Here is a 20,978-nt window from a genome sequence, read left to right as displayed (position 1 = left end):
GGATCACATCCATCTGTTTGCAGTGCCAGATGGATGTGTGGAGATCAGAGTAAAGTTGGTGTGGGAATATGGTAAAATGTCATCATGATTTTTTTAACATAAAATCTCGATTTCAGTTTTTATCTCAATATTCCATCGAAGCAAAAAAAACAAAAAACGGGCATCTTCGACCAGTAGCATACAGAGGTGTCTAGTCAGAGACTGTCTGTATTAGGAGACGTAAAACTTCAGAGAGCACCCATAGGAATGAACGAGTGCAATTTGTTACGCTAATATGGCGTGGTTGCACATATCCCACCTGTCCGGCAACAAGAGCCAATTGGGTTTGAGCAGTCGTAAAAGGTTACACGTGGAGGCTGCAAGATGATTGGATAAATGACAGCACAGTTCAGCTAGCAATCGGTATGCCCTCAGACTCTGCTTCCGCCGGTTGGTTGCTGATGACATGTGCTGCTTCCATCGGGTAGTTACTCACATGGCGTTGCAACAGAGTCCACGGCCACTTGATGCCACAGACGGTGAAGCAGAACGTATGTCGTGAAATTCCGCTCATGTGTAATCTGAAATTGTGACCCAAATTGCGCCCCTGAGGCGTAGCCAAGATTGCCGTGAGTGAAAGGACTTAATCTAATTGACATGATCAAGTCCTCTAAGAGAGGTCTTGATATATAGTGCAGCGGCTAACTAAAACAATCGTTCAGTTTGCGATACAAGCATGAAAATTGGTACACATATAGCCAAAGGCATTCTAAAAAGAACTGGATATGGAGCCATCGTGAATTTTCAACATGGTGGCCATAGCAGCCATTTTTCAAAATGGCCGCCAGCAACAACAGTTTTCTTATGAGTAATGGATATAATGTGATATTTTAGACACATTTACCATTCATACTATTTGGTAAATGTCTTATGGATAATTTAAAAGTTGTCATGAATATTCAAGATGGCCGCCATTTTCAAGAAAAAGGCCATTAGCGTTACGGAGCTGACAAAAGCGTGAAATTTAGAACATGCTTCCTTAGGACCCAGTACTGCACTGTACTGTATTATATTCTACTATACTGTACTGTACTGTCAAATACTGTACTGTACTGTACTCTACTGCACTATACTGTATGCTACCCAGTACTGCACTGTACTGTACTGTACTATACTGTACTGTACTGTAATGTGAAATACTGTACTGTACTGTACTGCACTATACTGTATGCTACTGTACTGTACTATACTGTACTGTACTGTGAAATACTGTACTGTACTGCACTATACTGTATGCTACTGTACTGTACTCTACTGTACTGTAATGTGAAATACTGTACTGTACTCTACTACACTATACTGTATGCTACTGTACTGTACTCTACTTTGCTATTCTGCACCGTACTGTATGCTACTGTACTGTACTATACTGTACTGCACTGTACTGAATGGTACTGTTCTGTACTATACTCTACTGTATGTTTCTATACTGCACCGTACTGTTTACTACTGTAATATAATGTACTGCACTGTACTGTATGCTACTGTACTGTACTGTACTCCACTGTACTTTTCTGTACTGCACCGTATTGTATGCTACTGTACTGTACTGTACTATACTGTACTGTACTTTTCTGTACTGTACTGTACTGTACAACTATAGAACTGAACCATGTAGAGCATTCTGAGGTCATGTATAAAGCAAAAAAGTGTAGTGGGAATGAGTTATGTTACTGTTACCACTCAAATTCGTGAAGGTTAAAAAAAATCATGTGGCATTTTGTTTGGGTGGGGGGTATGGTACACTATCCTTCCTCCCAGACTATTTGTGTGCCTTGCATATCAAGAAAATGAGTATCGTAATGACTTACTTTTATAGTATACCTGTATACCATATGAGAGTTGTTGTTTTATATAGATATTTCTCCTATGGGTAAGGGTGGCAAAGACCTACGGTACATGTTGTCCGTCAACTGTCAGTTTTGAAGTACCAATTGAAGTACTCAATTATTACTGAGCTAACTGTAATGCAACTTGTGACGCAATTACTTGGTGAGGAAAAAACAATTTACCTCTGCCTACTTACTCAACATCTACTTAGAAAACATTTCCATTTAATTTGAACTGAAGGCATACTGTAGCCTATATGTATATTGAATAATCTGTAATGCCATTCTAAAGATGGCAGAAATGCACTCAATATGCACAATGCTACTTGTGAGAATGTAGAATTAGGTGATCTTATGGGTTCTTCATACATATGGAGAGGTCCTGTCCTTTACCCTCTCTCATACAAATAACAAATATCTGTCAGGGAAATTACAGGATGGAGAACCTGCTACCTTGGACATCATCTTGCACTGACACTTCCCCATTCAGATGCTGCTCAGCAAGCATTAGCAGCAGTTGTCTATTCTCACCATAGTTTTAGTGTGGGAAATGCTCATTTGAATTCAGATTCAGAAAACAGCCAGTAAAATGTTGTATTGCCTCATCATGACTGATGAAACATTTGCTTTGCTGTCAGTAGAAATGTAATGCATTGCAATGCATTGTAGAATTGAATCAAATCGAATCGAATCGCTACCTCCCGAATCGTAATCGAATCAAATCTTGAGGGCAGTGCCAATGCACCACTATGTACATTTTTGTAGTTTCATCAATCTGGTTAAGCAGGCTACCACTGCCCTTTCATCTCTGCTGAGTTCCGGACTATATTAACATTGTCAGCTACTATAATGTAATTTAATAACAATGTAATGCATTACACAACATGACATATTGTATATGACAGTAGAAAAAAAATCTGAGGGCTCTTAGGCCAGAATTACAGCATATACCCTAAAGAAACACCATGCAAAGTGCTTTTCTAACTTCCCTAACGGTAAAACCCTTAACAGACTCCACTTGTATGATTATCTGACATGGGCTGCCATCTTGAAAGAAACAGTGATACTATAGGCCTACTGTTTATGAAGTATAGAATGAGATAAAAGGAAGCTTCTGGTTAATTCCAAAGTTATCATGAAAAATTACTGATTTGACACCGATATCACCTATATCAGATAAATCATACAAGTGAAGGCTGCCATCTTGAAAATGGGGGCCATCTTGAATATTCATGACAACTTTTCTATTATCCATATCACATTTACCAAGTGGTAGGAATGGTAAATATGTCTAAAATATATTATATCCAAGAAAACTGTTGTGGCTGGCGGCCATTTTGAAAAATGGCTGCCATGGCCACCATGTTGAAAATTCACGATGGCTCCATATCCAGTTCTTTTTGGAATGCCTTTGGCTATATGTGTACCAATTTTCATGCTTGTATCACAAACTGAACGATTCCTTTATATTTTGGAGCTAAGCTATTAGACTAATAGCAGTTTGGCCAGATTAAGAAACGTGCAATTTGTGTCGCCTATTCGCTTCATGAATACTGGTTTGAATTAAAATGTTGGCTAAAAGCCCCAAAATATGCTTTGGGGGAAAATTCAGTCTACTGTATGTGTAACAATGTAATCGGTCAGTTTTTTATTTAAACCTAATATGGCTACATTCCCTGTGTGTTGTGCTTGATCAGGTGATCACTGAGGACTACCGTGCGGAGCTGAAGGAGGTGTTTGCGGCGGACGCCCAGCTGGCTGCAGAGCTGGAGTTTGGCCTGAAGCAGTACCAGAAGCAGCAGCAGGAGGAGGCCCTCAATGACACCATGAGGAGGCTCTCCGTCATCTCCAAGAACACACCCACTCCTGCTATGGTACCACACACACACACACACACACACACACACACACACACACACACACACACACACACACACACACACACACACACACACTGTACACACACAGCCCACACACAGCCCACATAGTGCGTTACAGACGCGCGCACACACACACACACACACACACACACACACACACACACACTCTGTACATACACAGCCCACATGGTGCGTTACAGACACACGCACACACACACACACACACACACACACACACACACACACATACACACACTGTACATACATACACACACACACACACACACACACACACACACTGTACATACTGTACACACTGTACACAGCCCACATGGTGCGTCATGGACACACACACACGCACACACGTAAACAGTAAAATATTGGGGGCGATGTGGCGCAAAGGCTCCACATATTTATATCATACTGCATGTGGGTACCATATACTACTATACCTTACTGCGTGTAGGTGCATTGCGAATGGAGACCCAGGTGAGAATCCGGCCTTGGTCTTATTCCAACCCTACCCCATCTCTCTTCCATTCACTTTACTGTCTTCTTCACCCAACTGTCCTGTCAAATAAAAGCATCAAAGCTCTAAAAGTACATTGTACCATCTTTTACTTACACCTAACCCTTCCATCCTAATCTAAAGTAACATCTTTTTCCCATTCTTCTCTCCTCTCAGGCCAAAAGCCGTCGGCGCATATCTGAGCAGAATGTTCCGGAAGGTCAGGGAGACGGCACTCCTCTTTCAGGTCAAACTCCAAAGGCTCCCATTCCAACAAGGTACCGTACTATACAACATCACAACCTCCTGCTCAATGACACAAAACCGATTGTAGGATATAATATAATTTTCTTTATTTATATATTTATTTTGTCGCCGGTACATTGAAGAGGAGGAAAATCCCTAATTACATTTCTGAGAATGTAAATAAAGTTTTCCATTTCAATTTTAGAGGAAAGCATTATAACAAAATCAACAGTGACTTTCGTAAGTCATCGCCATAAGCTTGCTGATTAATTTGTCACTGCTGCTTTGTTGGTGTTTATTATTAATTATGTGAGTGAGTGATTTGTAAGAGCATTGTCTAAGTCAGGGATGGGCAACTTTAATGATAAATAGGGCCACATTTTTCTATCTTGACTATCGGAGGGCCACATGACCACAGATCTGACAGCAACTTGAGTGCGCGGTGCAGTTGGATAGTCACTGACCGCCATTATTGTGTGGAGGAGTGTTCTCTATCAGCCAACAGTATAGTTACTATGATTTGATTAACTATTGGTTTAAAAAAAAACAAAGCAAAAAAAAACCTGGTCCTTACTTTAAGTTATGTTTTATCTACCGGGCCGCACTGATTGAGGAGGCGAGCTAGATGTGGCCCCCAGGCCTCCAGTTGCCCATGTCCCTGATCTAAGTGAATGTTCTTCTGTTTGTTCCTTCAGGCCTACAGAGGGTCCGAACACCAGTTCAGGTCTGCTTCAAATGGACACTTCTGACACTTCATTTTGTGAGTAACTTTCTGTCTCAATCTCTCCCTCTCTCCCTCTCAGTCTCGGAGTAACTTTCTCTCTCACCCTCTCTCTCTCACTGTCATTTTCACATTCACACACTCTTGCTCTCGCTCTCGCTCTCTCTCTCTCTCTCTCTCTCTCTCTCTCTCTCTCTCTCTCTCTCTCTCTCTCTCTCTTGCTCTGATTATTTCATTGTTAAATTTTCATTGCTACATTACTAAGCTATTTTGTTGTGGTCTGATCTGGAACTCTATTTGTGTGTGTTTCTGTCTTTTGCACAGTGCCTCGACTGGACAGGGGAAGGGCCATAAGTACCCCCGGTGGCAATTTGCTTTCAGGCGGTGAGTTGGACACAAGTGAAACTTGTAGCGGAGGTGTGGTTTACAATTGCCAACTGCCATTTATTGGCTGTTATGAATGTATCACTTGCTGTATACGTTAGCCAGGCTGTGCCCTCCTAGCGACGCAACACTTTCAGCATTGCAACTAGTCAGGTCAAGAGCAATGCAAGTACTTTCTGAGTTCCCGAAAATACGGGAACTCCTCCCACTTTGTCAGGAAGCAAACAGCCAAAAGCAAACCAAGGGAGGCGGGTCAACCATGCTGTTTGGGAAATGTTAATTGTTATGCTCTTGGTCAGACCAAGTCTCAAAGAGATTTGAACGTCGATGATAATCAGGCTAGTATACGTAGCCCATAGCCACTCGTGTTGTGGTGTAGAGTGGATGTTCATCGTTGTACAAGATGGTGAGCAGTTTGCTTAAAAATATTTTACCTGACACTGAAGTAAAGTTCTGCAGTTCTTCTCCCACAACAGGGCCAGCTTTTCTCACCAGTCTATCAAGTCTTCCAACATCCCTCTTCTTTGCGCTCCCTCCCTAGTACACCACTGCATATAACAGAACACTGGCTACCACAGACTGATAGAAGTCAGTTGCACACATTGAATGACTGCAGAATGTCATTTAGACTATGCATATGCCTAAATCAACTAAAGAATGGCCTCACCAGAATAAAATTTAGGCCCAGCCAGAGTTCAAGGCAGAATCCCATCAAACATCTGAGTTTTGATCTGAGGAGAACTGAGCACAGGAGATGCACTCGCAATCTGTCCAATGTGGAGTGCTTTTGCCAATAGGAGTGGACAAATATTGCCACATCAACATGTGCCATGCTGATGGACTCTTCCCTGAAGACGATTGAGTGCTGTAATAAAAGACAAAGCTGCTGCAAAAAAGTATTAAATTAACATGGTTGCATAAATATGCCACCCTTAAACGAAGTCTTTTATTTTCAATTTTCCCCTTTAAAACTTTTCTTTTTTTGTTTTTCAATTGTATGGGTTACTAAGTTGTGAAATTATTTGTCTTTCTGTAATTTTTTTACATCACAAAAGCCTGGCATTTGAATAGGGGTGTGTAGACTTTTTATAGGCACTGCATATGTGAGTGCAGAGACTTCAATTTTCAGGTTTGTTAATGCCTGGTACTTTTTTGTTGAGTACGGTGTAACCTGTTTAAATGCCCTCTTATGTATGTATTGAAAGCCGTTTGTATCTATTTCTAGATGGAATGCACGAGGTGACCTTCGGTGGAGACGTCAGCGCAATCAGAATTGGCCAAGGTAAAACGCAACTGTTTATTATAACTGGGTTTTTTTTTTCATTGAAGTTGTAATGAATTGAAAGGCATTATTTTACATACTATACATATTAAGTTTGAAAACCATACATAAAATGTGCAATAGGATTGAAGCACCTTACATTTGTGAGTGCAACATGTATGTAGGGTATTGACAATGAAAGAAGAATAAATACTAGAAGTGAAGAAATACTAGTACAAATAATAAGTGAAAGGGGTACATAAGAGAGAAATTATTACATTACTGGGTTTACACACAATATTAACCTTATTTGTGATGTGAAGCTTGTATAATGTGCAAAGTGTACAAAGTGTTTAAACAGTTCCATAGGAACACAAAAAAATGTCATTGTGTAAATGCATTTGTGATGCTGATAGCATGGGGCACTACATATTGGGCTCAGGGAGATTTGGGCAGAGACTGTCTATTGGGAACTAAGAAAGTCTTTGATTTGGGGAAGTGTCAGCTAATGACCTTTTTGTTTTGCATCTGCCTGTAGGAATGCAGCAAGAAGAGAGTGATGTACTTCACGTGTCCCTGGAGCAAGAGTAAGAAGTTTCTTTTCCTCTTAACTTCCCACTTTCACTCTATCTTCCATTCTCTCTCTCTCTCTCGCTCTCTCTCTCTTTCTTGCTCTCTCTCTCTCTCTCGCTCTCTCCCCAGCCTGCCGCTTCACTTGTTGGTGCTCTCTATGCTATCTTTCCCACCATCCCTTTTTCTCTCTCTCTCTCTCTCTCTCTCTCTCTCTCTCTCTCTCTCTCTCTCTCTCTCTCTCTCTCTCTCTCTCTCTCTCTCTTTGTCTGTCTGTCTGTCTATTCTCAGAAACGGATAGAAACAACTTCAGGGTGTAAATATTTTTGGATCTCATTTGCTGTCCACCCGCCTTCAGTGGACAGTTTTTACTGACTGACTGACTGACTCTTTGTGTATTATGTAATTTATCTATGACTTTATTTTCACAGAGTCTTCTCTTTATTGCTTTTCAGGACTCCAAGGCAGTGGAATATCCAGTCCCCTCTGCGCAAGGGGCCGCGTGCCCTGCTTAAGTGATGTTTTAGGTACCGCAATTAATATGGCACTTTGGCAGTTTTATTGACAAAGAAGGTCAAATTTCCAGCCTTGCTCCAGCCGTTATGTGTCTCTTGTCATTTACAAACATTTGTTAATGGGTTTTTTTTCCCCAGATTAGTAATATGTGTGCTTTAGCTTTTTACATGTTTTCTGTCTTTACTTTTCATATAAATGTCTTCTTTTGTCATTTGTACTTTATCTACTGAAACCTTTGTCTGATTAAACTATGCTATTTATAAAGCAAAACTCTGTCTGTCCAGGATATTTCATTTGGTGTTTATGTGCACCTGCATTTCTTAGTTGCACCTTAAACATTATCCATTCTTAACAAAGCCATCTGCACATGCAGAGAGTTAAAGGTGGTCTGTGTAGGATGGTGGCTAGAGTAGGTATTGCAGCTGCTCCTTGAAACGGTGCTGCCTATTGCCAAAATGTATATTTTCATCAATATTTACTTAACACTAAACTAATATGTATTTGTATGACCAAAGTAAGTAATTTCTGGAAATTCAAAATGGCGGACAATAAGATCCCCCTTTTCATGTATGAAGAGTGCAATTTTCCCAGTCAAAATGAATATTTCAACTATGTTAACAGAGATGGGTCGGAAATGTGGACAGTTTACCAGCCATGTTATCGTTTGTGTTTTTCTTGTTTACATGTATCCATTTCAGGCACATTTTCAGAAATCTCCACTTAAATATTTCGAATAATATCTACTTTAGGGATCTTAAACGTTGTTTACATGTAAATGTCTGCAGAAGTCTGCCGTTATTGTGTAATTGAGGAGAGCCCCAATACTTGTGCAGGAACAGGAACTTGGCACTGTTGCATTGCTGTGGGTTGGGGCTCAGAAATGTGAAGGGGGTGTGATTCAAGATTCAACAATTGTCATGTCTTCTTGTACTAACTAGCACAACTGGCAGTGAAATGGATGGGAAAAAAACCTTCATTGAGGCCCTGCCATGGCCAACCAGTAGGACACTCGTCTACCATGCGGCCGACCCGGGTTCGTTTCCTGGCCGGGGTCGTTTACCGACCCCTCGCCGTCTCTCTCCCCATTCGCTTCCTGTCCGCCTCTCAAACTGTCCTGTCATCAATAAAGTCATAAAAGACCAAAACATTTTTTCTTTTTTAACCAAGAAAAACCTTGATTGGGCAATATGGAAACAAAACGATGTCGACAGAATCATATAACACGTGGTAGTGTGTTTTTTAAGGAATCAAAACTGAGCACACAGCAGAATGCACTGAATAATGAAGAAAGTATGAAGGCGGCTGATGTTCCCACTTCCCAGCATTTCTAAGGCAAGCTAGCATTTGTTGCATTATTTCAAAACTATTACAGTACAATGAAAGTGTTAAATGTGCTCTTCACTACACTAGCAGGACTAATTTATTTTAAAAACAAAAACAGTTTGTCTCTGGAAACAAATGTTTGTGAGTAGAGTGAATATTTTTGAGAACCACTGCTGTAAACAGTAGGCTACAAAACTTAGAAAAACAACTTCAGCCTTTCCTTGACCTTTTTCATCCCATGATCTGTTTTGAGTGAGCGATGCATAATGATAAATTTCATAGTATAAATATTATTTGTACTCTATGTATGCAGAATACAATTTTATTGCATACCATCACATGAAGTAAGTTATCTGTAATAACAAGTATGCTTATTCAGTATGATAATTCAGATAATATAATTGTAAATACATTGGCTTTCCTTTGAATATAATATAGGCCTGTGTTTTTTTCCCATAAATAAATTATCATTCATAAACAAGTACAACTTTTGGCAAACCACCCCCATTTTTCAAACTGCAAATATTTTTGTTGGTTAATATTACTCCATTTAACACGTTCATTCCGTCATAATTCATTCCATTACATTTGAATTCACAGTTATTATACAGCTGAATACTGCTACTAACCAGTTTATGGAATGGTTTCATCATATGAAAGCATATCTATTCATGGCTTCAAGTTTGGAAGCCACTGCACTAGTCAAACCGAGAGTAGGCCTAGTCCAGGAATGGGGAAGTAGAGTATGGGAAGCAGTTGGAGAAATGTCTTGATGCAGTTGAAGATAAATCGTTCATCTCCTTCTCTTCAATGTTTATTTTCACTGAATTGACTGGAGAATTCAGCACGGGTAAGTCTACAAGGACAACATACCAGCTGTTAAAATCGGGGGAAATATTTATTAATTAAATTAATTCATTACTGTACACTGTCATTTGAAAGGTCATAGGCTACATGAAACATGCTTAAAATAAATTTGCGATAGGACCAATAACATTTTAAAATGAATTATATCTAATTATTTGACTAATGACTTACTCGGAATTAAAACACATGTTCAGCGGTTAGACAAAATAATGGAAACACCTTTCATTTTAGAGTGGGAAGTTTCATGGCTCATGTGGACCAGCCTGTTGGCCAATCTTCCCATTGCACCAGTATGGTGAAGTGTGAAGATTCAATTAGCAGGGTAAGAGCACAGTTTTGCTCAAAATTGTGCAATGCAAACAACATTATTGGTGGAGTTCAAAAAGGAGAAATTCTTGGTGCACGTGTAGTTGTCTTTGTGATGTATCAAGAGCCACAGTATCCAAGATAATGTCTGCATACCAGCAAGAGGGATGAACCACATCCAACCGGATAAACTGTGGATGCAAGAGGAAGCGGGTGATATGTCACCCATAATGGTGTGTGCATTGCAAAACTTTGTGCAAAACTGTACTCTTGCCCTGCTAATTGAATCTTCACACTTCCACCTTACTGGTGCATTGTGCAATTAATGAGGATTGGCCAACAGGCTGGTCCACTAGAGCCATGAAACTTCCTACTCTAAAATGGCAGGTGTTATAGATAATTTTGTCTAACCCCTTTATGTGTAGAGGTCTTAAGGCTACATACAAATATTGCATTACCAAGACTGTGTGTACTGAACCTATACAATTATAGTGCTTGGGGGCTTCTTTCTGTAAGCCTAATGCAAGCCACTGCATGGGTTCATGAGACCATGAAACCTTATCTATAAACATGCTCTCTGACGCTCCAACAACCAGTGGCAGGATAATTGCACACAGGGCCCCAGGGCAAAACACTAATAAGGCCTGCCAAGGTCGCAATATTGCCCCCACCACCAAAACAGGAGAGCCCTGGCCCCCGGGTCAAATGCCCTGCTCGCCCCCCTTATACAGTACAGTAGCTCTGCCCCTGGCCATAACTCATTTGAGGTGGACAGAGGTACAAAACTTGCACCCTATACGCTAAAGGGAGGGGAAAGTTGGGCTATTCAACACCTCAATCTTGGCAATACAAGGCCAACTATGAAACTTCAAAATATAGGCCTAATTAACCAACAAAACCCCATAGTACAGCCAAAGAGTATCTGATTGATTGATTGACTGATCGATCAAATAGGTATTTACCACTGTTCTGGTTTGGGCTTCAGATATGCACCATGGCAGATCCGCTGACACTCCTCCTGTCGACTCTGGAGGATCTGTTGCCAAAGGAGTTGAAGAAGTTTGGACTGTACCTGACCGAGGGGACTGTGGAGGGTTTCCCTCGCATCCCAAGGGGGAGGCTCCCACCGGAGAGCGATGCCACACACTTTGCCCGTCAGATGACCGAGATGTATGGTGGCGAAGGCTCACTGAAGATCACTCTTCATATTCTCAGAGAAATCAACCACAATGAGCTTGCAGAAAGACTGGAGATAAAGCTACAGAGCTTACAGATCAATGAGCACAGTCTTTTGAGGTAACCTTTTTTTCCACCCAAATTTCATGTCGGCAAGGGCAGTCAGAAAGAAAAAGTTTGACTTGTAGGCTGAAGTTCTTTTTCCCAATACTTTGATGGTGCCTGGGAGGAATTAATCACCAGTGACCACATCCCCATATCTGAGGTACCCTACGCATGGTACCACGCACAGCTCTCCAGGGGCACCTGGCAGGCTGTTTTTTTGCCCTGGGTCAGATAAATGTCAGAAGGCGGCGAACTCATTATTATAGTCCCAGGAGCACGAGTCAAACAAAGGTTTAAAAATATATCAAAAGTTTATTAAAGTTACAAGACTAAAAACGGACATAGAAAATTGGGCACCTTGAATGTTTCACAAAAATTCCAAATGCAATAAATAAATAACAATTTTATACACAATCTACACCCCATGCAGAGTTAGTCAACACAGCAAAAATAGTAAATAAGCAAACCAGAACACTAAACTACTCACGGCAAACTTCAGTATAAATAGTAAAATGCACACAATACTACATACTAATGTCACAGAATAAATAGGTTAGTTCAGATGGCAACGTCCACAAAATAAATACAATCTTCACCAGTAATAACTCAAAATCAAAAGGGTATTAGAAAAGGAGTCTCAGAAAGTCACAGTCACCGCGCACGGCCAGTTAAGTCTTTCCTGTGGCGAGAAAGGGGCGTGGTTGACGCGGGGGTTCCCTCCAGGTGCGTGGCTTGCGGACGGAGCGAGTGACGTCACGGGGACTCCCGGAAACCGCTGGACCTCGGCAGAATGACAGACCAGGAATTAGCAACAGGTCACGTACGTGCAGGAAACAACTTCAAGCACAAACACACAGCGTTTGGAACTGGTACTTTCCTGTGCTAAAGCTGTTGATTGCCATATGGGGAGGCTCCGCGGCGTGGACTCAGAACACTCCCGACTCAGACAGGTCCTCCTCTGGATTCCCCTCGGCCTCGGCGTCGCGTTCGGTCCGGTGTTCGGCTAAGGGAGAGACGGATCCTCAGTAAAGAGTACTTTGGCTATCGCCAATGATGATACGAGCATACGAGAGGAAATAATAACGTCCCTTTCAGGAATACTTGCGTGCGTTGTATAATAATCGGTGCAGCCAAGGGGGATCAGCAGCGGGGCCCAGAAGTCCACGTCGGTCGGGTGGCGAGGTCCACAGCTCAGACGAGGAAGCCAGCGGTCGGTTCCCGGGATTTGACAGTTCAGGTAAGTCTCTGTTCCATTTTTATGTCCGGTGGTGGTTCCATGGATTGGATGATCAGGAGGTGTGGTAATTGTTCATGTCATGAGAATCACCTGCAGCAGCTCCTAGTCGCCTCCCCCCCCAAATGTAAACAAACACACATGCAGGGTGACAGCACAGCAAATCATGTTGGCAAACAAAAACAAACACACGTGCAGATTTCACAGCAATACATGCTCAAGGTGCCCAATACAATTTCTCTGCAACTTCAAGGTGCCCAAAACAAACAAAAACACTATGGCGATACTGTAGCTGGGTCATCTCATCTGACATAAAAATGAAATTTCATTGTAGGCATGATATGCTATGAGCCATAATATTTTTTTTCTGTCCTCATGACCCACTTGCATTGACCCTAATTACTTTTCAAAAGCATAGCATTCTCAATAAGAAATTAGCATGCTTAGTTATGATCACATCTACTTAATATGTTGTATTTATGTCTGTATTTATCCCTTCTCAACAGTGATGAACTTCATTTCTCTGGTGAGTTCCCTAATCGTGCCCAATAATTCTTTTCATTTAGGCACACTAATTTTCTTTATATTTTGCTGACAGTTTGAGACAGTAGTATTGCCATTTACACGTTCATATAAATATATATTTCAGATAAATGCACCAGTCTGCAAAGAATCCTCCAGAGTGACATGAAGATAAAAGTCCAGAAGCTAGTGGAAGGTGGCAATATGGCATGCAAAGACCACTCAATATCCCTGAATGATGTGTATGTAGAGCTGTACATAACAGAGGGCGGAACAGGAGATATTAATGACCAACATGAAGTCCGGCAGCTGGAGGTCACTCATCAGGCTAAAAGACACAGAGACACCCCAATCCAATGTGCTGATATATTCAAATGTCTCCCTGGTCAAACAAAAGAAATAACAACTGTCTTAACAAAGGGGATTGCCGGCATTGGGAAGACTTTCTCAGTTCATAAATTCATTCTGGACTGGGCAGAGCAAAAGACAAATAACGACATAGCAGTCGTCGTGTCACTTCCATTCCGAGACCTGAATCAGAAGAAGACGCACCACAGCCTGAAAGACCTTCTTTGTATCTATTCACCACAGCTGCAAAATGTGGACAACCTGCAAGGAATTGCAAGCCGAATGCTCATCATCATGGACGGACTGGATGAATGTCGGCACCCATTAGATTTTCAGAACGCTCCATGGTGGTCAGATGTCTCAATGCCAACTTCCATTGATGTGCTGTTGACCAACCTAATACGTGGGAATTTGCTTTCCTCTGCTCTGATCTGGATAACTTCTCGACCTGCAGCAGCCAGTCAAATTCCCTCAGAGTATGTTGACAGGGTGACTGAAGTTCAAGGATTTGGTGACAGTCAAAAGGAAGAGTACTTCAGGAAGAGAATCAGAGATGAAGGCATAGCCAGTAGGATAGTGGCATACATAAAAACCATAAGAACTATTTTCATCATGTGCCACATTCCACTTTTTTGCTGGATTGCAGCTACTGTGTTTGAGAGCACATTTGATGATGCAAAGCCTGATGAAGTACCCAAGACCCTCACAGAAATGTACACACACTTCCTGACCGTTCAGATGGGTGTGAAGAACAAAAAGTACAAAGGAGGGAATTACAAACACCAAAAAGTAATATCCTCTTCAGATAAAAAAATGATCCTAAAACTGGGTAAACTGGCATATAACCAACTTGGAAAGAGTAATTTGATTTTCTATGAAGGTGATCTTCAAGAGTGTGACATTGATATTCGCAAAACTGAAGATTACTCTTCACTCTGCACAGAAGTCTTCAAAGTGGAGGATGGACTGCACTCTGAAAGAATATTCAGCTTTGTCCACCTTACCATCCAGGAGTTCTTAGCTGCAGTATATGTACATGTGTCCTGTGTGCAGAATAACATGGATGTAATTGTACTTCACAGCCCTGTGAAGGGTAAAGAGCAAGTAAAGTTGTCAGATGTACACCAGAAGGCTGTGGAAAAAGCCTTGCAGAGTCCAAACGGTCACTACGATCTGTTCCTGCGTTTCCTGCTTGGCCTTTCCCGTGACAGCAAGCAGACATTCCTTCAAAGCCCTACAGTGGAACAACCAGGACTTTTGGGCAGATCAATCAACGCTCTTCTGAAACTGAATTTCCCACAAGAAGCAAACACAATTTCAACTCAATGTGTGGATCAGACAGTTAATGTGATTATGGAGAAAATCACCAGTTGTACAGCACCAGAGAGAACCATTAATCTAATACACTGTCTGAGTGAACTGAAGGATAACTCCTTAGTGACTGGCACAATGAAAGAACTTGTGACAGGGAAACTTTCTCGAACTCTCTTGGAAGCAGAGTGCTCAGCGCTTGCCTATGTGGCGTTAATGTCCAGTGAGGTGCTGGAGGTGTTTGATCTGAAGACATTCAAAACATCAGCAGCTGGTCAACAACGACTGCTGTGTATGTTAAAAGCCTTCAAACATGCAAGGTAAGCCACCTTATATTACATTTAAATATAGCCCAGATAATCAGAGACATTTTTTTTGCTCTTCCCATGTCCTTCACAATGTAGAAGGGATGTAACTAACAGTTGAATATATGACTCTGGGAAAATCCCAATACATTTACAGCATCAATGTGTTAAGGTAACAGGACAGAGTGAAAACTAGGGGACATGACTAAAATGCTAAAAGTGAAATATGATGCAATTCCTTATGTTTAAATGTATGTAAAGAAAATGTGGGATATGGAATCACACAAAAAAGTGTAGAAAGTATTACATTTTTTAGGATTTTATGCATTATATTGCATCTTTTTACATAAATGCATGTTAATGTTACATATTTTGCAAGTTTTTTTCTACACAGCATTTATCCAAGAAATGTTGATTTCTTAGGACATACAATTTATCGCCATTTTAAAGCTATTTTTCATCATGGTTAAACGCTGGGAAATAAAGGCACAGGTTTCGTAGAATGGCCCATCTGCCAACCGGTCAAATGCTGGTGAAAATTCAGTTTGGATGGCCGAAAAGAAAACTTTCTAGCTACTTTGACCCTTTAGTGAGTGTGTGTTTGGCTAGTAAGATTAACATCTACTAGCCATTTTGGCTGGTGAAAAAGTTAATTTTAGAGCCCTGGATGGTTTTATTCTACAGGCTGGGAGAGAGTGGCATAACTGCTGATTCCTGTGAAATTGTGGCATCAGCTCTGCGATCTGAGAATTCACCATTGATTAACCTTGAACTCCAGAACAATAACATAGGAGACGAAGGACTGAGTCTCCTCAGCACTGGGCTGGCAAGTTCCCACTGCAATCTGGCAAAACTGAGGTTAGTTACAAGTGAAAGGCCTGTGTCCGAGTTAGAATATACTGTACGTACTGGCGATTGATTAACATGTTATTGTGTCAGTTTGACGCGCTTATATCTGCTCTTTCTGACAATTTGTTACCAATACAACATAAGGCAGCATTAGTAATGGAAATGACTAGGTTAATGTCAATTTCCATTTGTACATTTAATAGTTTTCTACAAGTATTTACTTGACAAATTGATAGAGCTTTCGGTAAAAGACCTTCCTCAGGGCACAAACACAAATCACTCTGTTTAAATACAAGTCAATCCGTTAAAATACATAAAAGGTGAATGTCAAAATGTCAGATGACAATATCAATTGGGGGCTACATTTCAGACTGGATGGATGTGGTCTGCAAGCCGAATCCTGTAAAATACTGGCCTCAGTCCTACAGACAGGAAGTTCGTCCCTTATAGAGCTCGACCTCAGCTACAATTGCCTTCAAGACGAAGGAGTGACATTTCTACATGCAGGGCTCACCAGCTCCTGCTGCAGACTGGAAAAACTCAGGTTGAGCTTGTATTTTTTTCACCACATATTTTTTGTCATTAACCCATTAAGACCCAGATTTATCCACACATTTTCTGTGATTAGCCCATAAAGACCCAGGGACTTTAGAGAACTTAATTCATCCATGACACTATGATTGCACATGGTAACAATTACAGCCAATATACATTAAGCATGCTGTGTAATGTTGTATCCAGTTACTACTATATTTATTGAAAAATGAAAATAGAAAAATGTAATGCCAAATCTTCCAGAATTGATTTAAGAACTGGAGCAATGTTGTTTGCTGAATGTTACCAGGAAAGGGGGGGAGGCTTATACTTTGTTCTCTCAATGAAGATATATTGAGAACCATAGCAATCTGATGTCATTTTTTGTAGGCTAGTCAAATGCTCTCTCACCAAGCACGGCTGCATCTGGGTGGCGTCTTCCCTTCAATCCTGCCCTACACTGATGGCCTTAGACCTAAGCCACAATCTAGTGACAGACGAAGGCATGGGAAAACTCTGTGAAGGGTTTATGAGCCCACAGTGCAGTTTGTCTTGTTTAAGGTGCGCTTTATACCCTTTCAACATTTTAACTGTGTTCAGTCATATATGTAGCCTTAATAAGTCGTCAAGTTGACAACTCATGTAACAAAATGTACAAAAACAACAAAAACGTAACGCAATTTCACAAATGCTGCCTTTCACTGCAGAGTTGTTGCATGTCACCTTACGTCAGAGTCCTGTGAGTTATTGGCAAACAGGTTGCAGAGTGAAGAGTCAAGTTTGATGAAACTAAAACTGAGCTACAACAACCTAACGGATCAAGGAGTGAAATTACTCAGTGAAGGTCTAAAGAGCTCCAACTCAAAGATTGAGACATTAGAGTAAGTTACATTTATCGTGGCTAAGCATAGCACAAATATACTGCCTTTTACTTTATGTGCAGTGATGGTCAGCCTGGATTTATCAGTTAGAAGCTAGTGCCACATATTCTACCTCCCCAATTCAACTGATCATTCAAGCAGACAATCGTCTTATAGAACAAGACAGGTAAAACCCAGTTGTTTGGAATATGTGGCACTTGACTGTATCTAATGAATCCATTTTGCCTATCACTGGATATGTGGGATATTTTATGTGATGTGACATGTTTGATTTGAGAATGTATTCTGAGGACAACCTAGAGAGACATTCATTGTTCATAAATGTGACTTTATACCGTATGTGTGTTGTCCTTCTGTATGAAACATATTTTTATAGGCTCAAAGAATGCCTTCTAACAGAGGACAGCTGTGAACATCTGGCCAATGTTTTGCAATCTCCACATTCCAAGCTAACTAAACTTGAGCTACAAGATAATGACCTGGGGGGCCCAGGAGTAATGCTTCTCTCCGCCGGACTACAGCAAGCAAACTGCAGTTTGAAGTCGATCAAGTAAGAATAATCATGTGTTGGTTAAGAAAACTCCACCAAATCACCTCTCAATGCGGCCATGTCTGGATTTCATTTGACCAACTTATTCACATTATTCCATGTCCTTTTCAAAAGGCCACTGTGCCGCATGTTTGACTTGTGCATGTTACATCCACTAATTGTATTACTGGCAATTGGTTTCACCCATGTGGGTCTCGAAAGGGAAAACCCGAATGCCTCTTTTCCAGTGCAATTTTTCTGGTAGGCCCTCAGCTCAACACAGCCCGACTCGGCCACCACTTTTTGCTTCTCTGTTGAGCTGTGTCGTGCCCAATTGAAAAGCAAAAAGTGGCGGCCGAGTCGCGCTGTGTCGAGCTGTAGGCCTACCAGAAAAACTGCAATGGAAAAGAGGCATAAGCCAATATCACGAGTCAAATCTTGTTTTCTGATAGTTTGGCAGGATGTGGCGTTACAGATGACGGTGTGTTTTCCTTGGCCTCCGCATTGGACCATAATCCCTCACACTTGGAAGGGCTCAACTTGAAATTAAATAATATTGGACCATCTGTGATAGCAAATCTCACTGACTTAAAGGAGAATCCAGCATATGCACTGGCCACTCTACTGTAAGTCTACAGATACAGTTGAGAACAATATTTCCATAAGTATAGTAGTGGCCTTTGGTACCGCACATAATTTACTGCTGCTGAATGTATTCCAATGCTGTATTTTCAGTGAGAATAGTCACTTTGGTTTGAGGCCACAACCGGGACCACAAAAATGTAAGAACACTATAAAAACACATAAAAACTTAAAATGTTTACATCTTTATGAAATTACATCAAAAAGAAATGTATTCCATCCACTGTTATGTTCATTTTACTATTCAGTGATGTCTGAAATTATCTATATTTTTCTTGTGTCAAATTAGCCTACCCACAATTTGATGACTGAAGAATGGCTGAAATCTAACTTCATTTGTTATTATTGTAGATATATTTCCCCTCACTACAGACGAAAATATAAGATACAAGATGGCCTTCTTTGCAGGCAGAGACATATTCACAAATTCAACAAAAAACGATTCGGAATACGATGTTGTTCTGTGTAAGGAAGCTCTGCCCAAGCAGTGCTACTGGGAGGTGGATGTACGAGGAAGCAGAGTGGAGATTGGCGTTTCATCCCGAATGCACGACTCCGGACGAGCACCCGACCAAATGGGCGAAAATGGGGGTTTTCCATGTCTGGTTGTCTACCTCAACAAGTTATATGGCTTCCTCCAAAATGACGAACTCATTGCAAGTTGCCCTGAATTGCATTGTCCACTCAGAGTTGGCCTGTATCTAAACAAGACAGCTGAACGATTATCATTCTACGCTGTGGTTGAGGACAAACACACACTTTTGGCACAATTTTATTCAAAGAGTGTTGGCAGATTACCCGCAAAGCTCTACGCAGCATTTAGAATGTACTCAAACTCAAGGGTAAAGCTTTGTGATTGATGACTGTGACAGTGATCATTGTAGTACCTTTGGCTCATATACTGTATAAAGATGCTGTTTTTAAGACAAAGGTAGTTCTTAATAAATGGGTGTGTATAATAAAAGTGTATGTATGTATAGGCCTACAGTATGGCCTTTTGTATAGTTCTAGTATATTCTATACTCTAATTGTGTTTTATTATTTTAGCACCTGTTGCTCAGCTCAGATTTTGAGATATCTACACATGTATGTATGTAATACTGTAACCCTTTGTGCTATCAGCCTTGATACATTTCATAAACTTTCTAGGTCTGGTAAATAAAACATTTTTATACATTTGGACTGACCAATTAGGATCAATTATTTTTATTTGCCAAACACTTGTCCACATACGACAGATGATAGAAAGACACACAAAGACAGACCAGGATAATAACTATTAAAACAAGACAAGAGAAGACGGTAAAAATAATAGTACTAAATAATTCAATATAGAGATACTTCATCGAACGTGCTCTCAGCCTGGATGTATTAGTGCAACTCAGTCAGATTTGAGAGTGTCATGATATTGGTGCCCTTATTTATAATGTAAAATACTGTGTGCTACTCATTCATGGCAGTTTTGTTTCATTTGCACCACTCCTGGCGATATTAGGTTTGGTGATATTGGGTGATATCCATGAAAGGCCATTTGCCTGGGCAAGTAAATAAGCACTAAATAGGCCTACATTATGTTTTATCCCATTTTTTCAAACATTGATGCTGCAGTTCCTGAAGCAGCATGACAACTTTCAGGCTCATGAGATTTGATTATTAAAAATGTTAGTATGTTAGAGCTGAATGAACATGTTCTAATGCAAGATGGTCTTGGTTTTTAGATGTATTGTTTTATGTTTTTATGTGATTCAGAGGTTGAGATATTTAAGTTTTTATAGGCTGATGGTACCTTTTTCTCGAAAAAATAATAACATTTTTGCCAGTCTAACAGCCAGTGCTCATGATGTCATTTATCCACGACAGTGCTGTAATTGGTATTATATGGACAAGTGAATGCAGGCACTAAATATGTTATTTTAATTCATCAATCATGATCAGGTAGCACTAATAACATGCAGTGAATGCTTTTTCATTGGGAAAAATCTGGACTACTGTATATGGATAGAAAAAGACTGTGTCAGTTGTATCTATTCAAACACGCCTCTCTGATTGACTGACAGAGACCATGATATTCCTAGATAGGTCCTGAAACTTG

The 20,978-nt window shown here is 40.6% G+C and overlaps 3 protein-coding genes across 3 annotated transcripts in view; all 3 read left to right on the top strand.

The window, feature by feature from the left end:
- Positions 1-8,224, top strand: part of ncapd3 (non-SMC condensin II complex, subunit D3) — a 32,772-nt gene extending 24,548 nt beyond the window's left edge. Inside the window, exons 30-36 of the mRNA XM_063221582.1 lie at positions 3,566-3,742; positions 4,434-4,534; positions 5,198-5,262; positions 5,548-5,607; positions 6,833-6,889; positions 7,407-7,455; positions 7,894-8,224. Of these exons, the coding sequence (XP_063077652.1) occupies positions 3,566-3,742; positions 4,434-4,534; positions 5,198-5,262; positions 5,548-5,607; positions 6,833-6,889; positions 7,407-7,455; positions 7,894-7,957 (573 nt within the window). The 3' untranslated portion in view covers positions 7,958-8,224. The remainder of the gene's footprint in view (positions 1-3,565; positions 3,743-4,433; positions 4,535-5,197; positions 5,263-5,547; positions 5,608-6,832; positions 6,890-7,406; positions 7,456-7,893) is intronic.
- A 3,216-nt stretch (positions 8,225-11,440) lies between these two features.
- Positions 11,441-15,470, top strand: LOC134467605 (NLR family CARD domain-containing protein 3-like). The gene is made up of 3 exons (XM_063221446.1): positions 11,441-11,746; positions 13,472-13,491; positions 13,615-15,470. Exons 1-3 carry the CDS (start codon positions 11,445-11,447, stop codon positions 15,468-15,470), a joined length of 2,178 nt encoding a protein of 725 aa, XP_063077516.1. The 5' UTR covers positions 11,441-11,444.
- Positions 15,471-16,118: 648 nt separating this feature from the next.
- Positions 16,119-18,013, top strand: LOC134467604 (ribonuclease inhibitor-like). The gene is made up of 4 exons (XM_063221445.1): positions 16,119-16,309; positions 16,671-16,844; positions 17,225-17,395; positions 17,542-18,013. The coding sequence occupies exons 1-4, from the start codon at positions 16,119-16,121 to the stop codon at positions 17,717-17,719; spliced, it is 714 nt and encodes a 237-aa protein (XP_063077515.1). The 3' UTR covers positions 17,720-18,013.
- Positions 18,014-20,978: the final 2,965 nt, after the last annotated feature.

This window comes from Engraulis encrasicolus, chromosome 17 (assembly GCF_034702125.1).
Source record: "Engraulis encrasicolus isolate BLACKSEA-1 chromosome 17, IST_EnEncr_1.0, whole genome shotgun sequence".
Taxonomy (NCBI): domain Eukaryota; kingdom Metazoa; phylum Chordata; class Actinopteri; order Clupeiformes; family Engraulidae; genus Engraulis; species Engraulis encrasicolus.
The sequence above is the reverse complement of the archived record's forward strand: the minus strand, read 5'-3'. Positions and strand labels throughout refer to the sequence as shown.